Source organism: Durio zibethinus, chromosome 10 (assembly GCF_047325235.1).
Source record: "Durio zibethinus cultivar Kanyao isolate XHJ-2024 chromosome 10, ASM4732523v1, whole genome shotgun sequence".
Lineage (NCBI taxonomy): Eukaryota > Viridiplantae > Streptophyta > Magnoliopsida > Malvales > Malvaceae > Durio > Durio zibethinus.
In genome coordinates this window covers 28,731,452-28,750,900 of record NC_143171.1, presented here as the reverse complement: position 1 = coordinate 28,750,900, position 19,449 = coordinate 28,731,452, and the positions used below count along the sequence as shown (strand labels likewise).

Below are 19,449 nucleotides of genomic sequence, written 5' to 3'. Positions count from 1 at the left end.
CACGTGATAAGCCTGTTAGTCGTAGACACAAAACTACGAATGGTTTAAAGCAAGAGATGGTTAAACTAAACGTGGGCCATTCAAGTGGTTGACCAATAAAGTGCGTAATCCCAGGTGACGTGGTTCATTTGGTTGTGCAGCCTTGGGAAGGATATGGCAACAAAGATAATATCACCACATCCACAAGCTCTCTCCTCCTTCTTTCCTTCTAAATGCAGCGGCCGCCTGCGCCAACACCGGCCATGGCTAGGACGCGATTCAACCCATGTGAGACCCCAGAGACAGCTGCTTCCTCGACTTTCCTTACAACAAACCATCACAGGCTCTTCTGCTCTTGCGGACCTTCTCCAACCTCACCAACAAAATCCAGATTCGATATTTCTACTGGCGGGGAGTGCGGGCTATTCCTTGGCTAGCTACTACACCTCTCTTGGTCTCTTTGTCATCTCTGTTCCTGGCCTTTGGTCTCTTATCAAACGCTCTGTAAAATCCAAGGTATCTTTCCCTTTTTTTTTTTGTTTTTTAATTTTAACCGGTAGAGCCTGTTTCAATTCATTTTCTTCATCAATTTTGTGCTAAGTAGTTGTTGTTTTAAGAAGGTAGCGAAATTGCAGGGCTGAGAATTTGTTTCGTTTCTAATATTGCACAGCTAATTTGGTTGGAACACCGTTTCAGATAGTGCAGAAGACATTTATAGGAGAAGAGGCAGAGAAGAAAGCCCCAAATCAAGTTGCTGGAGAAATTTTATCTTTCTTCACTCGCAACAATTTTGTGGTAACTGATAGGGGAGAGACTATCACGTAAGCTTTACCACCACGGAGTAATCCTCTTATCTTTTAGGATGCAATGTATATTTGGTTAAAAAAATTTGAGCCTTTGACCTCCAGTTCCCACCATGCATTGCAGCCAATAATGCTTATTAAAGTGGGATGCATTTTTCACTGTAAGATTAGGATAAAGAAAAGGAGATTTTTATAAACTAAAACAGTGGCAACTGCTTTTGTTTTTTAAGATTTGAAGGAACGATGGTTCCGAGCCGAGGACAAGCAGCATTATTGACATTCTGCACCTGCATTAGCCTTGCAAGCGTTGCACTTGTGCTCACCATAACAGTTCCAGATGTCGGGAATAACTGGTTCTGGATCACTGTTCTAAGTCCATTGGCGTAAGCACGTGCACTTTGAAACACCAATATTTTCTTTTGTTCCCCACTCAAGATCTTCCTTACTCCTTTTCGTTGACACTGTATTTGGAAGTTAATACACTTGAATGGAATGCAGAGGAGCTTATTACTGGAAGCGGGCATCAAGAAAGGAGCAGATCAAGGTTAAAATGTTGGTTGGCGAGGATGGAACTCTGTCTGAGATTGTAGTTCGGGGTGATGACCAGCAAATAGATCAAATGAGAAAAGAACTCAAGCTTAGCGAAAAAGGAATGGTCTATGTAAAGGGCATCTTCGAGAGATGACATTGCAACTTGACCCTTCGCTGAAATGCACTTCTGGGTGTATGTTTTTTAGCCTTTTAAATAGGAGACTTCTGGGCATAGACTTTGTCATCTGTGTTCCCTAAAAATTTTGTGATTATCCATAAATTAATGGCTGCTTGTCTTGTATGCTGCAAATTTTGAAAAATGCTTAACATCCACGATGCTTCTCTCCCACGAATGATGATACTCTATTTGCTTGGTTTATGCATATGATCTAATCCCTAAGGTTTTGCTGGAAATGTTTAAGGACAGAATGGAGCACCATTATGGTACAATATGTAATCCAAAAAATTAAATAACAGCATCCTGGAACAGTCGGTCTAAAGAGCACCAACGCTCAGCAAAATCCAGGGAACTTATTCAAAATTAAGAACAAAACCAACTGGCAGCAGCCATAAAAAAACCCCCCCCAACAGTGCCCTGAAAATCAAGGGCAGCAAAAGCAAAGATCTGAAACAAGTCTTTAGCATTATCTGATAAAATTTAAAACTTAGCAGATTCCATGCGACCTATGTTTGATTACACTGCTATTCTCAACCGATCAGCAACTTGTTCTCATCCAAGAAGGTGTAAGTGGGTACCTCCAGGTTGTACGGTGCTGGCCCCTTGCGTATCCTGCCAGAGACATCGTAATGAGAACCATGGCAAGGGCAGAACCATCCACCAAAATCACCGGCATTTGGTAGGGGAATGCAACCCAGATGTGTGCAGACCCCAACAACAATTAGCCACTCTGGATTCTTAACCCTGACAGCATCCTCTTGTGGATCACGAAGAGATCCTAAATCAACACTGTTTGCCAGCTTGATATCCTCCTCTGTTCTGCGCCTGATAAAGACTGGCTTTCCACGCCACTTAACAGTTACAGTGCTGCCAGGTTCAATGCTGGAGAGATCAACCTCAAGAGAAGCCATTGCAAGAACATCCTTACTGGCTGACATGCTCAGCACAAACTTTAGGATAAGTAGACGGATAAGAGATGCATATACGAACCTACCACCAGTCAGGACAAAATAAGCAAATGCCCGCTTGCTGGGGTCACCTGGAGGAAAACGTTCGTGGTTGTATTCATCATAGACTATTTTAGAAGTGGGGTTCTTAATAGCTTTCACTGTTGATGGAGCATCAGGAATCACACTTTTTTCACTTTTTGGGGTGAGTGACTCAGAAGCAAAACCTGAAGCAAACATCAGAAACCATTTCTTTAGAGAATAAGCACAACATGACAAAAACAACTTTGTTAACAATTCCAGTAGGTGAATTCCAGGAAAGGAAGAATAATATATGGTAAAAATCAATTCATGGACATGAAAAAGTACGGGATAGTTCAAGCAACCACGATTTGGGTACAGAAATCCTAGAATCAAGCCTCTATTGCAAGTTTTGTAAATATTGGTTCTCAAAAGTGAAAAAAATGACTTCATAATCAGGAGGTTTACTTCACAAAGATATTATCGAGCATTAATTTTGTAAATTGGCAACATAACTTGTAAAGAAACACAATATCAGATAAATCCTCTGTATTAATTGGTCAAAAGTTACAGATGATATGAAGAAGAGGAAAGTGAAGAAAGCATAGCAGCCAACTTAGACCAACAAAGGCAGACATTTCAGTCTTACTTTGTTGCCTTGCCCTAAATATCAAATTTTTTTCATCTTCAAAAACATGGGTGTCTAATTTGGTAAGTCTGAAACCCTTATGGACGAGTTTTGATAAAAAAAATCATCATATTTTGATTAATTTGAGCATTCCCCTAAATTCCACAAACGATGTATGTAAATTTAAAAATCCATTATTAACTTATCCAAACCAAAAGAAATTTCAAAATGATACAGAATAAAACATGAACTCGTATTAAAGTTGATTACTTAGAATTTGAATACGAATATGACAGCAACCTCACTAATACGATTAGTATTGGTTATGAACAGCCCAAGACGGATAAAAACATGAAACAAAGTGAAGAACTTTAATAGGCAAAAGGAAAACCTAACCTCTGGTGGGAAGAAGGAAGTGAGAAGCGAAAGAGAAAGCGGAGCTGGATCTCAGATCATCGGAAGAATCGGCGCAGTTGATTAAAGGGTGCGAGAGGATTGCGGAAGAAGCCTGGTGGGGCCTCCCCGCAAACGGACATGAAGTGAGAGAAGAGAGCCTCCTCGTCGCCACTCTCAGCATCATCGATTCGATTCACAAAGAGGGAGCTTTCTTTGTTTTTATATTATTTTTTCCTTCAAAATTCTTCGAATTTAGGAAATCAATCACCGCCAAATATCGGGAACTCGAGAGGAAAAAAGGAGATATGTTTTTGATAATTGTTGTAAAATTAAACAAATAAGGCTTAAACCCGTGCCATGAACGGTAGTACGGTTATATATCAATAAATTTATACAAATAAGATCTAAACACGTGCTATACACGAAAATATGTTTGTGTATTAATAAATTTATTTGTAATTTGTTTAAAAGGTAATAAAACATTTTTAAATGGTAATATAAACTAATTTTTTTTTAAATGGTAATATAAGTTTTTAAGCGTGTTCTGCACAAAAACAAAAGATAATAGTATTTTGATTTTAAAAAATTTAAAATTTAAAAGTTTTAAAATCAATAATATAAGTTTTTAAGCGTGTCATGCACGAAAACAAAAGATAATAATATTTTGATTTTAAAAAATTAAAAATTTAGAAGTTTTAAAATCAATCTCATGTTCAAATTTTTTTTATCGAAAATATGCTTATTTACGGTAATTGATATGCTTATTCTTGATAATTATAATTGATATAGTGATAATTGTTTCATCTGCATTGGCATACTCAATATCACTTTAATAAAAATATTTTGTATAAAAAAATAATATTGGATACTGATTTATGATTGGTGCGATATATTGACTAATTTTATTTATTTAAATATGTATGCATAAACATAAATTAAATTAAAATCAAAATAAATAAGTAAATTATTATTAAATTAAATTATTATTGTAAATATCATAATAAATAAGTAAAATAAAAAAATGATGAATTAAATTAAATCTACTTTAGATTTTATCATATAGTGTGCTTATTGGTGGACCACATCACCATTGGCGTTTTTGACAAATCATTTCTTGTGCTAACTTTTTTTTTTAAGAAATTTTTTATTGAAAAGATAATTAAATTATAAAAAATTATTTGACATATCATTACTATTATAATTTTAATCACAATGCTAAAAAAATAAAAAAGATAAGAAGATGCATATAAAAAAAATTAACGTACATAAAATTATTTTTTAAGAAAAGCAAAGTATATTATTTAAAAAAACAAAATATATTTATAAAAAATGTTTACATTCTTTCACATTCTTGATTAATTTATTGAATAAAACATGTAAATGTTTAGCAAATGCATGTTAAAATAAAAAATAAATTGAAAAAAAAATGATCTTAAGAATAAAATCACAATAGTAATATAGCTTTAAAAAAAAAGTTGCAAAAAAATTTTTTTTTGATGAAGGATACACGACATACATATATATATATATATGTAGGAATTTTGAATGATAAAAGGTATAGATGACTTTAGAATTACTAACTATTTTTTTAATTTAAAAGTAGTATATAATAGATATGTGTATTTTTTACTTTAAAAAAATCAAATAATAAAAGATAATTATAAGAAATTTTATGAAGATAGAAATTATATTTTGGATTTTTAAATTAAAATAAAACGTTATTTGTAAATCAATTTGTGTTTGTAACGTGTATTAAATTGGATGTCTATTTTAGATATATTTAAAATTTAAAAATAAATATTATTTTTTTTAATTTGAAATATATCCTACTTGTTATAAAAATAAGTTATTCATGTAGATGTTTACGTCTACACATATTTTTGGTAACATACCTTGTAATATATAAAAGATAATATGTTATTGCATTTGAAATTTTTAAATTTAAAAATATATCTAAATTATTATGAAATTTATTTGAAAAGAAAATATATTTAAATTAAATTTTGTTGCCAACAATTTAAAATTTATTTACTTAGGATATTCAAATAAGCAAATTTATTGAGTAACTGGGTTTTTTACCTATGTCATAAATGAAATTTTTTATTATATTTTTTATAATTTAAAATTTTAATTTATACTAATTTGTATATTATATATAAACAAAATATTCATAATCATCTATAATTTGTAGTAAAAAATTACAAAAGTTGTCTATATATAAATCATTATGAAAAAAATCCAGATAAGCATTGTGCAAGTTTTGAAAATTTTTATTTCAATAAAATTACATACAAAACTCAATAAAAAAAGTCAATCTCTTATTCATAATTACATACACTCTTAAAAGTATACATTATTTTAGTGTGAAAACTAAGATTTACACTTATAACATATTATTTATAAGTTGAAAACTTTAATTTCGTTTTTCTTTAAAATTTTTTGGGTAGTAAATTTATAAATTTTAATTTGAAATTTTAATGAAAATAAAAAGAAATTTAGCCTAATAATTAGGATCTACCATTCAATTAATGGAGGTAAAGATTATTATTTATATGATTTTAAATTCAGTATTTTTTATAAAAATCAAATAGATTCATAATATTCATAATTAAATTTAACGTTTCAAAACCAATATAAATACTATTCAAAGTCCAAATTTGTCAAAAGAAAAGTGGCTTATATGTATTGTGATTACATGCTTATATATTAAATTATTAAATGATATATATATATATATTTTTAAGAAAAATGGTACTATTTTATAATATGATTGTAGGTTTAAATTAAGGTTTATGATTTTAACAATTAAATAAAATTGTAAATAATTTGTTCAAACTATAATTTTAAAAATTAAATGTGTAATTTTAAATTAATATAAAATATATTTCTCTTTTATTTTACATCATAGGAAAATAAAGATAGAAAAAATTGGTAAACAACAATGATTTAACAATGAATTTTATTTATTTAAATTTATGTAATATTGATGTAGATGATATATGATTTTTTATCGCTTCTAAAATTTAGGAATTTAACCTTTAAAAACTATTTAAATTTTGTATATCATATAAAGGTAAGAATAAGGTATGAGATATATTTTTTGGATTTAAATTATAATAAAACTTAAATATTTTGAAGGACTTTGATAAATGTAAATTTTGAAACTTTAAAATTTAAAATTTTTAAAAATAGAATAATTGATTAAATAAAGTTATTTAGAATTATCCTACGCGTCAATAATATAAATTGTCTACTTAAACATCCACGTAAGCAAATTTTATTATGTTTTTATGTATGTTGTAATATAATATTATATATGATTTATTACATGTCAAAAAAAAAAAAAACTTAAAAAGATAATGTATTATATTTGAAAATCTTAAAATTTTAAATATATTTATGGATTATTAGAAAATTCATTTTATTTAAAATGATAATATATCTAAATTAGATTTTGTTGTCAACAATTTAAAAATTATCAACATAAATATCCATGTAAGCAAATTTTTGAGTAATTTCTTACATGTCAAATAGTAAAACTATCCTCGTATGATCCATGTAAGCAATACTTATATTATGTAATATAATATTATATATGATTGCATTGTCATAAACCTAAGATAAATTTATTTTATCCTTCCTAAACCAACTCCGTATTCTTTAACAAGAATGTCTTCATCTCGAGATGATTGGTTTCCATCACCGACAATAAGTGTTGCAACTTCAAAACCAGATGAAAGATTATATTTTGTACCACCTCTTTTACATTTTCCAAGCAATCTTATTTTTATTAGATGAAAATCAATTTTCTTAGATCCATCTTTGGTCATTCAAAAAACTTTCAGGGAGTTGTGTTGGTCCAACATCTTAAGAAGTCCGTTTAATACCTTAATACAAAGGTCACTTTGAAAATTGCCAAAATACATGACACATAATCTATTGGAGATCTCATATGTAAAGTCATGCAAATTTAAGTATTTGATTTTTTTTCCATGTTATATATGTAAAGTTTCGCAATTTTAAGTACTTGCCCTCTGTAGGCAACAAAAATCCAATTTTATGATGGTTTTGGCCATTAATGCAATAAACAAAAGGTTCATTTCCATCATTAACTTTGCAACTAATTAAACATATAAATTTAATCATATCGATTAAAAATAATTTTATCAACTTAGGGAGGATTGAAAAATCTTATGCCAAAAGAATATTAATTTTTCTTACATTTCTTATTATTCTCTTTAGATAAATCAAACATGATGTAAGATGATTAGTATCGTATCCTATTAATAATTTATGTATTAAACATGACTTAAAATCATTATATTATTTATATATATTTATACATGAATAACATCAATTATTCAATTGGATATTACATTTAATTAAATATTAATGTATCAAACAATTGATTAAGAAGTCAACCCTTTTTTGACCATAATTATACTAGTTATTAAACTTTTTGTTATTATATTTCTAATTAGATTTCAATATAAATACTTTGAATCAATAAACAAAATCTTTCATAACTGTAATTACAATGTTTATTAATTTTTCGAATCATTAATAAACTTTTTAATTATAATGTATCATTTATTTGGCTTTTATATATAATTTATGATATTTTATTAAAAATAAAAATAAATCAATTAAAAATTTTAAAAAATATAACTAATGCATTAAAATATTTTAAAATTTATATAAAATCAATTTAATTCATATCGATTAAAAAAATAAATATAATTAATACGGGACACGTTATTGCTTAAAACTGTTCTCATTGTAATATTATAAGTCAGCCACGTTAAATATTTTTTAATAAAAAAATTTGATTTTTATATATTTTTATAAAATAACAAGAAATTTTTTTCCTTTTACTTACCAGCTTAATGGGCATAAAATTACGTTTGGGCTTTGACCCTTGGAGTTTGTATTCCGTGTGTCTGCGATTGCAGGCCTCCAGGAAGCATAAAAAAGAAAAGCAGACTCGAAAACAAATAGCCCAACGGGCCAAATGATGCTGCAGAGTTCTCCATTGTCCCATGCACTTGCTTTAGCAAGAGTCCACCAGCCTTGTTAACGAGGTTGGTTTTAGGGTTTGGGTTCGTTTTTAAGCATGACTTTAGATTTTATGTACACGTGCTTTATACAGTGTTGCAAATATAATATATTTATATATAATCATTTAAATAAAAATGAAATGAGTCTGATTATATAAATAAATTATAATCTAAGTTATTAATAATTGAATTAAAATTTGCAAAATGAATGATTTGATAACATAAACAATAATATATTCTTTATAACAAGAACTTTAATATGCACACATTAATTATTAATATATAAATAAAAATAAAAAAATCTGTTGCGCTTACAAATATATATAATTATTGACATAGAGGAGACATAATCGATGGTCCCCGCACCCTAATCAAGTAATATAGATGTTTTACTTCGCTAGTACTACATGGTTGATGATACTTGATTTGGCAATTTCACATACATCAAAATTCACTGGATCATCATCTACTTACAGATTTCCTTTCATTTCTGCCTCGCACAAAATTAGGAGGGAAGAGGAAGAAAGGAAGGAGATCAAAAAAGAAAAAGGACAGAAAAGGAAAATTAAAACTACTACCTAATAACAATAATAATAATAATAATACAAACAAAAGGGCAATAAAAATTTAAAAAGTCTATCGTATCAGATCCTGGGTTCTAAAAATTGGAAAAAAAAAAAAAAAGACTCTCCATCTTCCCTCCTTCCCCGTCTTTTCTTTTTAATTTTATTATTATTGGTGATTGGTGATGAATTGGGATTCCCTGCCCTGCTCTCTGCTGCGACTGTGAGTTTCTGACCTGACCTCACTGTCACTCAAATCCTTGTTTCTTGTCTTTTCCTCTCCCTCTCCTAACCCTAACTTTCCATCTCCACCTTCCATTCATTCATTTCATCATCGCTTCCTTACCCATTTTTTAGATTTTCAAAATGGTGGTTCAATCGCCGCATTCGGTGGAGAGTTCTGTCCCAACGCCTAAAAACGGTAGCAGAAGAGTGAATACTCAAGGGAAAGGTTTGTCAGTCTCCGGACAAAGGAGAGCAAGTGCCAGACTACAAGCCGCCAAACAAAGAGCTGAGAAGGAGCTTTCCGTCAAGCGGAGGGTGGACCACGATGAACATGCAGATGGAGGAAGTAGCAGGAAAAAGGTTAATGTGGATACTGAGAAGGTAAACCTAAAACCAAAACATGCTCAAAGTGGTACTCAACAACTTCCTGCGATTTCATCTGACCAGACTGAACCCAAAATGAACGAGAAAGTGGCCAAAATGGTAGAACGAGCTGCCAAAATTGCAGAGGGACTAGATGGTACTAATGCTACCAATGCTACCAATGCTACCAATGCTCCAAATGTTGTTGAGAAGAGTGCACATATTAAAGTGAAGGAGACTATAAGGTTGTTCAACAAGCATTATCTTCACTTTGTTCAGGTCTGTTTCTATTTCCACTGATTTTGATCTTTATTTGTTACTTTCAATTTTGGACTGGAAGTTTAACTTGTTATGTAATATGTTGTTATGTTGTTAATCATCTGAGATGGGTTTAGCAGATTTTTGCTTATATAATCTTTTTAAGTGGTCCATAGGAAGAGGAAAAGAGGTGCACGGCGGTCAAAGTTGACAAGAAAGCCCCCAAGGGCAAGAATGCCAAGGTAAGTTATCTTGTCTTAGTTTTTCAGTTGACCGCCGACTCCAAGGCTCATAGTACTCAAGTTTCAGGGATGTGTATGTGTGTGATAATTTGTTGCTCCTTCAACTTGCAACTGATAGAGAAACTTGGTTTCCTACTTCCAAGTGTGCATTTTTTTTCTGTCATTTTGAATTTCATTGTTATTGTACAAATATATGTAGAAAGGAAATGTACCTGAGGTTGATGTCAAGGGCAAGGCCAAGCGACCTGACTTGAAGGCGATATCAAAGGCAAGTCAATGCCTATGTGCTGCTGGTTCTTTTCAGGATTTCAGCTTTAAGTTTTTTCAGTTAAATCTGATTGTACTGTTTAAGAATCCATCTTAGCTTTCATTTTCACTTATTCAAGGGTAAATTTATAATCTTTTGGCATGCACCATTTCTCATTTCTTATATTGATTCATGTTATTGATTAGCTGGACTCATATGCTATGTTTTCATTTGATGAAAAGTTTTCTCATAGCTTATTATAAGAATAACATGATAATCATTCTTTATTTATTTTTCTGGCCTTGATATATTAGTAGATATTTGTTGGTTGTGTGGGAGAACTTTGTTGATCTAATATTGTAATGATTATGAATTTATGATAATGCTATAAAATTTTCTTGATTATGTTTCTGTTACTTACTCTTATATTTCTTTTGCTAAAAGTATGTCATTATGGTGTTAATACTTATTTTGATGTCATATACCCTAATGTTTTCTCAACATTAAAAAATTTGCAGATGATAGAGAACGATGAGGTGCTTTATCCTGACAAAAGGATAGGCAGCCTTTCAGGTTGGTTGTGAGAGCTTATGTCTGTTGTGTTGCTTTCATGCTGGTGTTAGTTGGCTAATATGTACTCTTATGGTCATTTCAGAATCTTGTTTGAATAGTTTAAGAAACTATTCTCAAAGATGTCTCTAATGTATGGCAGGCATTGATGTTGGTCATCGGTTTTATTCTCGTGCTGAAATGGTTGCTGTTGGTTTTCATAGCCACTGGTTGAATGGTATTGATTATATGGGACAGTCCTACAGGAAAGGGGTAATACATTCATTTGTTAATGTGAATGGGGTTATAGTGATATTTACACCTTATTTAAAGCTTTTTATTAATCTTTTCAGTGGGCACCCCTTTTGATTTAAATATGCTCCATAAATGCATTATCATACCCTTTCTACCTTGTTTATGGGGTTGCTGCTTTTTTTTTTTTGTTGTCAAGTGCTGTTGGGTACCATTAAAAGGTCTTATCGAGTAAAATATCCCTCGAAGGAAACATGTGTAAACATGAGTTGACATTTAGAGAAATGGGTGCCTGCTGCCCCTATTTTCTTTACCTGTTCAAGGATATCTATTTTTCTTCTGGACTAGAATTATGGCAGAATATTTTTTTATTTCCTATTTAGAATTTTTAGATGACTTTTGTTCTTCTCAACTAATTTTTCTGGTTCATGCTCTTCAGGAGTCCTTCATTGGGTGATTGTTTCTGACTGAGTGGTTGCTATTATTTTTGTTTACCAAAGAAACCGTAGAGTATTGATAGCATTCACAACACAACCATCTCTTTTATGCTTTACATTTTTTTGGTTGAAAAATTGCAGGAGTATGAACACTATATATTCCCACTTGCAGTAGCTATAGTTTTGTCGGGCATGTATGAGGATGATTTAGATAACGCTGAAGATGTTGTCTATACTGGACAAGGAGGACATGACCTAACTGGTAATAAACGTCAAATTCGAGATCAAGTTTTGGAACGTGGTAATCTGGCTCTCAAGGTGTGAATTCTAAAGTCTTTTAGATTTACATTGTCTGTGTTTTTGGATGGTCATTAAATGAATTTGTTACTCATGTGAAGCTAAATATATTCAAAATTTTCTAATCTTACTCAGGATATAATCTCTAAACAGAGCACAATGGTATGGTATGTATATGATTATTTAAATGCTTCGTCTGTTGTGTGTCCGTAGATTTGGCTAAATCACTATGTTCATATATGCTTTCTAACATTGCAACTGTTATATCTTGGGTTCAAGACAGGTAAAAGTCCTGTCATGCGAATATGTGTGCATATGTCTTGATGTCATATTAATGTAGGAATGTTTTGTTTGGCGTCTGATTGGAAGGTTTAGATTCTGTGGAATCTTAAACTTTTAAGTCTGTTGAATGGCTTTGTGAGTTTTTCTTGGGTTCAAGAGGGACAATTATTAAAGTAAAACTTGTGTTCTTGACATGGCAAAATTTGGTCTAATGTGTTTGAGAACATTTGCTTCCATGTTTATGGATTGCAGCTTTTTCAATGTGGGAGTGTCTTGTATGGCATCTCATTGGAGGCTGTAGACTTACTTTCTGCCTGATTTAACTACAGAACTGTGTGGACCTTGGGGTGCCTGTCAGAGTAATTCGTGGTCACGAATCTGCTAGCAGTTACTCTGGAAAAGTTTATACGTATGATGGCTTGTACAAGGTAATTTTCTGAGAAATATTGTTAAGCTTGGGTTTATCTGAACATGTTATTTGTTGCTTAAGATTGCATGATATGTTTTCATTAGTATCATGTTGACTATGATGATCAAAACTGTAATCTTATTCCTAAATCTTCGTGAATAAATTGAATGCATAAAATAATATTTGCTGTTCCTTCTGTTATAAATTTGATAGAATATGACAATGTTTGAGGATTGTTCAATATGGTTGACTTAGCTTGGTGTTTCCATCATGGCTGAACGAGTCTTGTAGTCTTTATCGCAAACATGTAGCCCTCTCACTGTTTTTGAGAAAAAGAACAGTCTTGTAAAATGTTTATCTAGTGGTCAAAGCCAAAATTAATGTGATTAAATGACTATAGTTTGCTGAAAAGATGATGTGAACAAGTAGTTTGTTGCATTTATCTTGATAGGTGATACTCAAACTTTGTATCTGTCTAATGTGCCACTGGTAGAATACTTGAATTTTGATTGTCTGGTTTTGCCTTGTAAAACCTTTTCAGTTTTCGGATTGATCTGTCTTTTACCTTCTTAGTATTGTAGCCTTATGTATTTTGATCATGCAAGACATGGCATCTCTTCTTTTGTAATTTTTCTAAATTATTTAAATACTAGATGATATTCTCTTAGTTGTAATATTCTGAAATGATCTTTTATTATATGGGTGTTTCCTTTAGATTTATTTTGAAAGTAATAAAATATCAGTCTTTGTTGATTTGAGAAATGTCAGATGCTTTATGCCTAAAATTTAATATAATGTTATGCATTTCATTACCTTCGCCCTATTTGCAGGTTGTTCAGTACTGGGCAGAGAAGGGTATTTCTGGGTTCACTGTGTTTAAATATCGATTGAGGCGCCTTGAAGGACAGCCAACATTAACTACTAGCCAGGTTTACTATCTGTTGTATATTTTTTATGGCTTATTGCTCAAAATATGTCATTTATCTTTGGACAGAATGTTATTCTTTGAAGATGATGCTAATTGTTCAGGCATGATTTCCTTGTAAATTGAATTTTTACATGGTAACTGCACCCAAGTTTTGACAAAAGGCGTTGTCTAGCATGCGGTGGTATTTTTTTAATAAATACGACCAGATAGCTGGAGATGGAGTGGTCTACCTATTCTTGGCTGTGACTGACTTTTAAAATCAGAAAATATGTGTGTGTATTATTGGCTTAGAGTATGGAACAGGTTTTAAGGCAAAGGGTTAACTGGTGGAATGAGATGCTGGACTTGTTCCAAAGTTATATGTTCGAACTTCTGACAAAATTGTGACAATACTTTGCTGTTATGAGAAGATGCTTAAATCTCAATCAAATGATGAAAAAATTCCTATGGTGGGAATCTGGAGTTTGCTGTTAAATCTAATTATTTTTGATCATGTTTGTTAACTCTTATGACAGGTTCAATTTACCTATGGCCGTGTTCCCAAGTCTCCTTCTGAAATTCGCGGGTATTTGAAGAATAAAGTTTTACAAAATTATTGCTTGCTGTATGTCATTGTTTCTGTTCTTTCTCAATTCTATTGTTTATTGGTTAAGGTTGGTGTGTGAGGACATCAGTGGTGGTCAAGAGGATGTACCTATTCCAGCTACTAATTTGGTTGATAATCCACCCGTTGCACCGACAGGCAAGCTTAACTTTTTAACTTGTTATCTTAGGGATGGTTACATGATTTTCATGCACAATGTAATCAATAATATATTGGCGATATAATTTTGGTTATAAGAGTGATAGTAGTTCCACAAGAAGAGATCTACTTCTCTCGTAACTTAGGGAGTTGATTGGCTTCTGGCCAATTATTTTAGTTCAATAATACTGATTTCTCATCTTGTGCTCCAAAACAACCACACAATCCATGAGTTTCTAAATTTGGCACTTTTTTGTCTTCTGCAATCTCAGCATTAGTTCTTGTAAACCATTTTACATGTAAATTGTTCATTGATTTCCCTTGATAATCTTTCTCCTAGTTGGCTTTGCAGCATGTGCTCCTGCAAGTGGCTTGTTTGAAGGTCTACCAATCCTCATTTCTAAGCAATTTTTCTCCCTTCTCTCATCATTATTAACATTGAATATTCTTTCACATGCACAATTGTGTTATGCTTTTCTTATGCTAATGATGCTCTTTTCTTCACTTTTACTTATCATTTTCCCGCTTTTTCTCAGACTTCATACATTCTTTTAAAAGATAACTTCCATTTGATGCAATGCTTTGCATGCATAAATTGCTATATTTCTGTCTGTTAATGTGTTTTCAGGTTACAAGTATTGCAAGTCTATGAAAGTTGCACATAATATAAAGCTCCCTGTTAATGCTGCTGGATGTGATTGCAAGGGAGTTTGCTGGGATCCTAAGACTTGTGCATGTGCCAGGCTTAATGGTTCTGATTTTCCTTATGTGCACCGTGATGGTGGCAGGTAAAATTTTAGAAATCAGAAGCTTAATGGCTTATACAATACTCTTTTTTCTTATTGTTTAAGCTTCTTGCTTAATAGTGCTCTTCCACTTCTTCAATTCCAGACTAATTGAAGCCAAGCATGTTGTTTTTGAATGTGGTCCAAATTGTGGCTGTGGCCTAAGTTGTGTAAATCGTACATCTCAGAAAGGATTGAAATATCGACTTGAGGTTTCTTATTACTGCAAGAAAAACTACTCTGCTCAATTCTTTATGTGATCCTGTGATGGATTCTGGTTGAGACATCTCTGAATAAAATCTGACTGATGTGAATTGACAGGTGTTCCGTACTCCAAAGAAAGGATGGGCAGTTAGGTCTTGGGATTTTATACCTTCTGGTGCCCCAGTGTGTGAATATATTGGACTACTCACGAGGACAGAAGAGCTGGATAGTGTCTCTGAGAATAATTACATATTTGACATTGATTGCTTGCAAACTATGAGAGGGCTTGGTGGCAGAGAGGTATAATTAGTCTCTTTAGCATAGCATTACATCTAGCTTTGCATTTCAAGTTTTTGAGTATTTAGTTCAGTATAACATTGACATCCAAAGGGGCCCAACCTGTATTGGAGTTCATAGGATATCATTTTGTTAAGAAACCTTGTTTCTCTGAATTGTGATATATATTCAGTTTTACTGCTTGAAATCATAGATTGATTGATTTTGCCTGCATGTAAGATCGTACTTATGGTGTTTTTCTTTTCCTTGACAGAGGCGGCAACAGGATGCATCTTTGCCGATGATCCAGAACATGGACAAAATTGATGAACAGAGATCAGAGAGTGTGCCAGAGTTTTGCATTGATGCTGGTTCCATGGGAAATGTTGCAAGATTTATAAATCATAGCTGTGAGCCTAACCTCTTTATCCAGTGTGTCCTCAGTGCACATCAGGATATTAAACTAGCTCGAGTGATGCTCTTTGCAGCAGACAACATTCCTCCTTTGCAGGTGATTTTCCCCAATTTTGGAACCTTCTAAATTTCCTGAAAGCTGGTTGGTGCCAATTTCTGGATTTTATGCTATTTCTTTTATATTACTTCACAAATTATGGTAATACTTGGAGCTCGAGTCAACTTTTTGGGCTCATGCATCATTGATATATCTATAGGTCTTATTATGATTTATTTATATTTTCCCCGCTTGTATTACCTGGATATTTTGGCTGGAGTTTAGAGTGACTGGATACCATTTCCATATTCTTGCTTGTAGGAGCTTACTTATGATTACGGCTATGCCCTTGATAGTGTTTATGGTCCTGATGGGAAGGTAAAAAGGATGCCATGCTACTGTGGAGCAGAAGATTGCAGGAAGCGCTTATTCTAGATGCTGAATTTGATGTATGTATCTGCCCTGATTCTTTTGTGTCTCACTTTTCCTGACAAATGGTGAGCAATATATAGGTTTCCCAGGGTTTTGTATATTATGAGCTGCTGCAGGTTGTTGTTTTCATTTTTTTTATTCCAATTTTTATTGCAAATGTTGAAATCTTGTCTCGAATATGAGAAAAGACACTATACTGATTTTAATAGATCAGAGCTCAAGGGAATTGATGAGAGCAATAGCAACATATTGTTGAAAATCAGTGTAGTTTATGCCGCATTACTCATAGGTATCTGGTTCCGATTGTAAGTGTCTTACGCATGGTGCTTTTGCGATATGGATATTGGATAAAGAGGTCATCTATTAATGCATGCGTTTGCCTTCCTCTGTAACTGTGTTCTGCTTTCTGCTTACATTAACAAGGTCTAAGAATGTAGAAAGTGATAATATGAGGATGCTAGTTTATATTCAATGTACTTTTTTTTTCCCGATTAGTTGGTTATTCCACTCATCTTAAAAGTTAGTGGGAAAGAAATGAAATACACGTGCTACAAAAAACAATCAAGCTGTTCAAAAGGAGGCAGTGATTTTGGCTTCAAATAACAAAGCATGTTGCAACAAAGAAAGTTGGCTCCTCTTCTAATAAATCTTTGTGTTACCCGGCTTCTATTCCGTTTCAAGATGATCCAATTACAGAATAACGAGGACCCTTACTTTAGTATTTCACCTACAATGAAGTGCAATCAACCAATCCAAATTCATAACTATGTTAAGTTTATAAAAATTTTATGTAAAATTTACGTTTACAAATGATGGATTTTTATAAAATTTGTCAGTTATATGTTCTCACTTTACAATGTTCGAGCGACCAGCCAGTCTAGTCTCCATGCGGTGTATGATGGTCAAGCGTAAAATGCTAGCTATTTCCAAATCATGACCTTGGCAGACAACTTCAAGGATATAGTGATGCGATTATTCACTAATATCTGAAAGGATGAGGCTGTTATTTATGAGAGGGATACAACAGTTACAACTTACAACCTCTTCATCTCTCTCTTTATCTTTCCTTTTCCTAGTTTTCTTCTGCCTACACAAAGTACAATATCTTGCTGTTAACATTAACATACATGCTTGGTCAGTTGCTCACAATCCATCTAAAAGGAGACACTAGAATAGTCCCAAGTCAGAATTCCGTTAGGAACAAGCTTGATTTCTTACAATACTGTCGGCCCGGTCTCTGTAAGATATTTCTCTTGTCAGCGATTGGTTGTAGTTCATCTTCCTCCATTGCACAAACTCCATCATTCGTATACCCAGCTGCAATTCCAATTGGCAAGCCTGACCTATGCATGGACTCCTTGTCAGTATGTTCCTGGATTTGTTTTTGACTCACTGCAGCTTTCTCCCATGATGACATCAGAATTTTTCCTCCTTGGTATAAAAGTTACTGGTTTTGTAAGATCGCATGGAGCATCATCTGCCTCTGGTTCTGTAGTATCACACCTCTTAACCAGCTTTAGAAAGTCCATGTAGGCTTGCCGATTTGATTCATCATCAACATCACTTGAATCAAGAGTATATCGAGTATATTTTGAAGGGTTACGCATATAATCTGGAATTCCAGAAGGATAATCCTGAGGTAAAGTAAACGCATCATTGAAGACCATAGCTTCTTCTTCCTTTGTCGAGCAAGCTTCCCCTGGGACATCTTTGGTTCTTTCAGGCCCTTCACTGCAATCATTTCTAAAATATTGGGAATCAAAACGGACTCGTTTCAGTGATTTTGGATTCGACTCAGTATCCTTTCTCTTCAGAATCGATTTGAGGTTACCTTCCTCAAATGTGCTAATGTGAGTATCCACGCCAACAGTTGCATCACTATCAGACACTCGTAACGAATGAATTTTTATAGCAGCTTCAGCATCTTCTTCATCTTCCTTGAGCCTAAGCTTTGCAGCAATGTGATTGGCACGCGGATCTCTACTGAAATCCTTGAAAGCAGTTGGAAGCATATTGCAAGAATCTGCATCTATCTCATAGTCATTTATATCCTTAATATAAAGGCAATCTCGGGTCTTCTCCCTGCCAACTGCCACTTTATCATACTCATCTTCCTCTTCCTGCACAAGAACCACAGAATCTCAGATCAGACCATATATCTACAACCTTACAACAACCAATCCAAGATCTGAGACAACATGATGACTCCAACAAGCAAAACCAAAGCATTTGCCACCGATATCATTAGGCAATTCGACATTGTCAGTTATAATTTGTTAGTCAATTTATCATATTATTTATTTATTTATTTCGCTCTTTCCCCCTCATAATTAAAAGAACTCCAATTCACTTCTTTTACACGCTTTTACTAGTCGTATAAAAAAGACTGAACTTTGAAATTTTGAAATATGTTTTAACTTTCACATTTTAAGTAGGCAAAACATAATCCTATGTAGAGACCTATTTCATGGAGATTCAGATGATTTAATAATAAAAAAAGAGAGAATAGAAAAGTGATAAGGAAAATATAACCTCATAATCAAGAGTACGGTCCCTTCCAATGGAAGACTTGATCTCCCACTCTTCATCATTATAATCCTCTGGTTTACCACCTTTACTCGACCACACACATGCTTCCTCTTCCTCCAAATCCTCGTCGTCGAGGTCATCGAGATCCTTCTTTAGCTCCGCACGGAAATTAATGGCTTTCTTCTTCTTATTCTTCTGTGGAAAGTTGTCGCAGAACCCCTCCTCCGGCTGGGGACCCTCCTTGTCTCCGTTCCACTCTCGTTTCGCGATTTCGTCGTCCGTAAGGCTCCAAAGAGAGCTCAAAGACTGCGATTTTGAATTAGAAGAAGAGGAAGAGGAAGATGAAGCGAGGGAGCCAAAAGCTTTGTCGACTCGAACATTGAACCTGTCTACCAGTTCCATCTCCATGGGGTGGGGGTCGAAATTACGGATTTGTAA

General features: G+C 33.0%; 4 protein-coding genes across 5 annotated transcripts; 2 read left to right on the top strand and 2 right to left on the bottom strand.

Annotated features, from left to right (window-relative positions):
• The first annotated feature begins 142 nt into the window (after nucleotides 1–142).
• Nucleotides 143–1,662, top strand: CCB1 (cofactor assembly of complex C). Its single transcript, XM_022884371.2, has 4 exons — nucleotides 143–495; nucleotides 676–800; nucleotides 1,013–1,165; nucleotides 1,281–1,662. The coding sequence occupies exons 1-4, from the start codon at nucleotides 154–156 to the stop codon at nucleotides 1,465–1,467; spliced, it is 807 nt and encodes a 268-aa protein (XP_022740106.2). The 5' UTR covers nucleotides 143–153; the 3' UTR covers nucleotides 1,468–1,662.
• A 67-nt stretch (nucleotides 1,663–1,729) lies between these two features.
• Nucleotides 1,730–3,901, bottom strand: LOC111292139 (cytochrome b-c1 complex subunit Rieske-4, mitochondrial-like). The gene is made up of 2 exons (XM_022884370.2): nucleotides 3,484–3,901; nucleotides 1,730–2,665 (listed from the first exon to the last, which is right to left on the bottom strand). Exons 1-2 carry the CDS (start codon nucleotides 3,665–3,667, stop codon nucleotides 2,022–2,024), a joined length of 828 nt encoding a protein of 275 aa, XP_022740105.2. The 5' UTR covers nucleotides 3,668–3,901; the 3' UTR covers nucleotides 1,730–2,021.
• A 5,111-nt stretch (nucleotides 3,902–9,012) lies between these two features.
• On the top strand, nucleotides 9,013–16,741 carry SUVH4 (histone-lysine N-methyltransferase, H3 lysine-9 specific SUVH4-like protein). Of its 2 annotated transcripts, none has more exons than XM_089767165.1 (16): nucleotides 9,013–9,326; nucleotides 9,461–9,970; nucleotides 10,126–10,191; nucleotides 10,391–10,459; nucleotides 10,957–11,011; nucleotides 11,151–11,260; nucleotides 11,818–11,994; nucleotides 12,585–12,683; nucleotides 13,495–13,593; nucleotides 14,108–14,157; nucleotides 14,246–14,334; nucleotides 14,963–15,122; nucleotides 15,226–15,331; nucleotides 15,441–15,623; nucleotides 15,874–16,110; nucleotides 16,372–16,741. In XM_089767165.1, the coding sequence occupies exons 2-16, from the start codon at nucleotides 9,470–9,472 to the stop codon at nucleotides 16,483–16,485; spliced, it is 2,115 nt and encodes a 704-aa protein (XP_089623291.1). In that variant the 5' UTR covers nucleotides 9,013–9,326; nucleotides 9,461–9,469; the 3' UTR covers nucleotides 16,486–16,741. The 2 variants fall into 2 exon arrangements, with proteins under 2 accessions (XP_089623291.1, XP_089623292.1); XM_089767166.1 differs by lacking the exon at nucleotides 9,013–9,326 and having other exon boundaries at nucleotides 9,333–9,688; nucleotides 9,776–9,970.
• A 721-nt stretch (nucleotides 16,742–17,462) lies between these two features.
• LOC111292934 (midasin-like protein) lies at nucleotides 17,463–19,439 on the bottom strand. The gene is given in 3 exon segments (XM_022885585.2): nucleotides 17,463–17,869; nucleotides 17,871–18,602; nucleotides 19,015–19,439. Coding segments are annotated over 3 exon segments (1,341 nt in total). The 5' UTR covers nucleotides 19,420–19,439; the 3' UTR covers nucleotides 17,463–17,665.
• Nucleotides 19,440–19,449: the final 10 nt, after the last annotated feature.

Bases quoted from the DNA above. Each gene is read 5' to 3' on its own strand.
- LOC111292139 (XM_022884370.2), bottom strand. From the start codon at position 3,667: ATGATGCTGAGAGTGGCGACGAGGAGGCTCTCTTCTCTCACTTCATGT. The intron at 2,666-3,483 runs GTTAGGTTTTCC...TGTTTGCTTCAG, and splicing joins CTTCCTTCTTCCCACCAGAG to GTTTTGCTTCTGAGTCACTC.
- CCB1 (XM_022884371.2), top strand. From the start codon at position 154: ATGGCAACAAAGATAATATCACCACATCCACAAGCTCTCTCCTCCTTC. The intron at 496-675 runs GTATCTTTCCCT...ACACCGTTTCAG, and splicing joins AACGCTCTGTAAAATCCAAG to ATAGTGCAGAAGACATTTAT. The intron at 801-1,012 runs GTAAGCTTTACC...TTGTTTTTTAAG, and splicing joins GATAGGGGAGAGACTATCAC to ATTTGAAGGAACGATGGTTC.
- SUVH4 (XM_089767165.1), top strand. From the start codon at position 9,470: ATGGTGGTTCAATCGCCGCATTCGGTGGAGAGTTCTGTCCCAACGCCT. The intron at 14,158-14,245 runs GTATTTGAAGAA...TTATTGGTTAAG, and splicing joins TCTCCTTCTGAAATTCGCGG to GTTGGTGTGTGAGGACATCA. The intron at 14,335-14,962 runs GCAAGCTTAACT...ATGTGTTTTCAG, and splicing joins TCCACCCGTTGCACCGACAG to GTTACAAGTATTGCAAGTCT.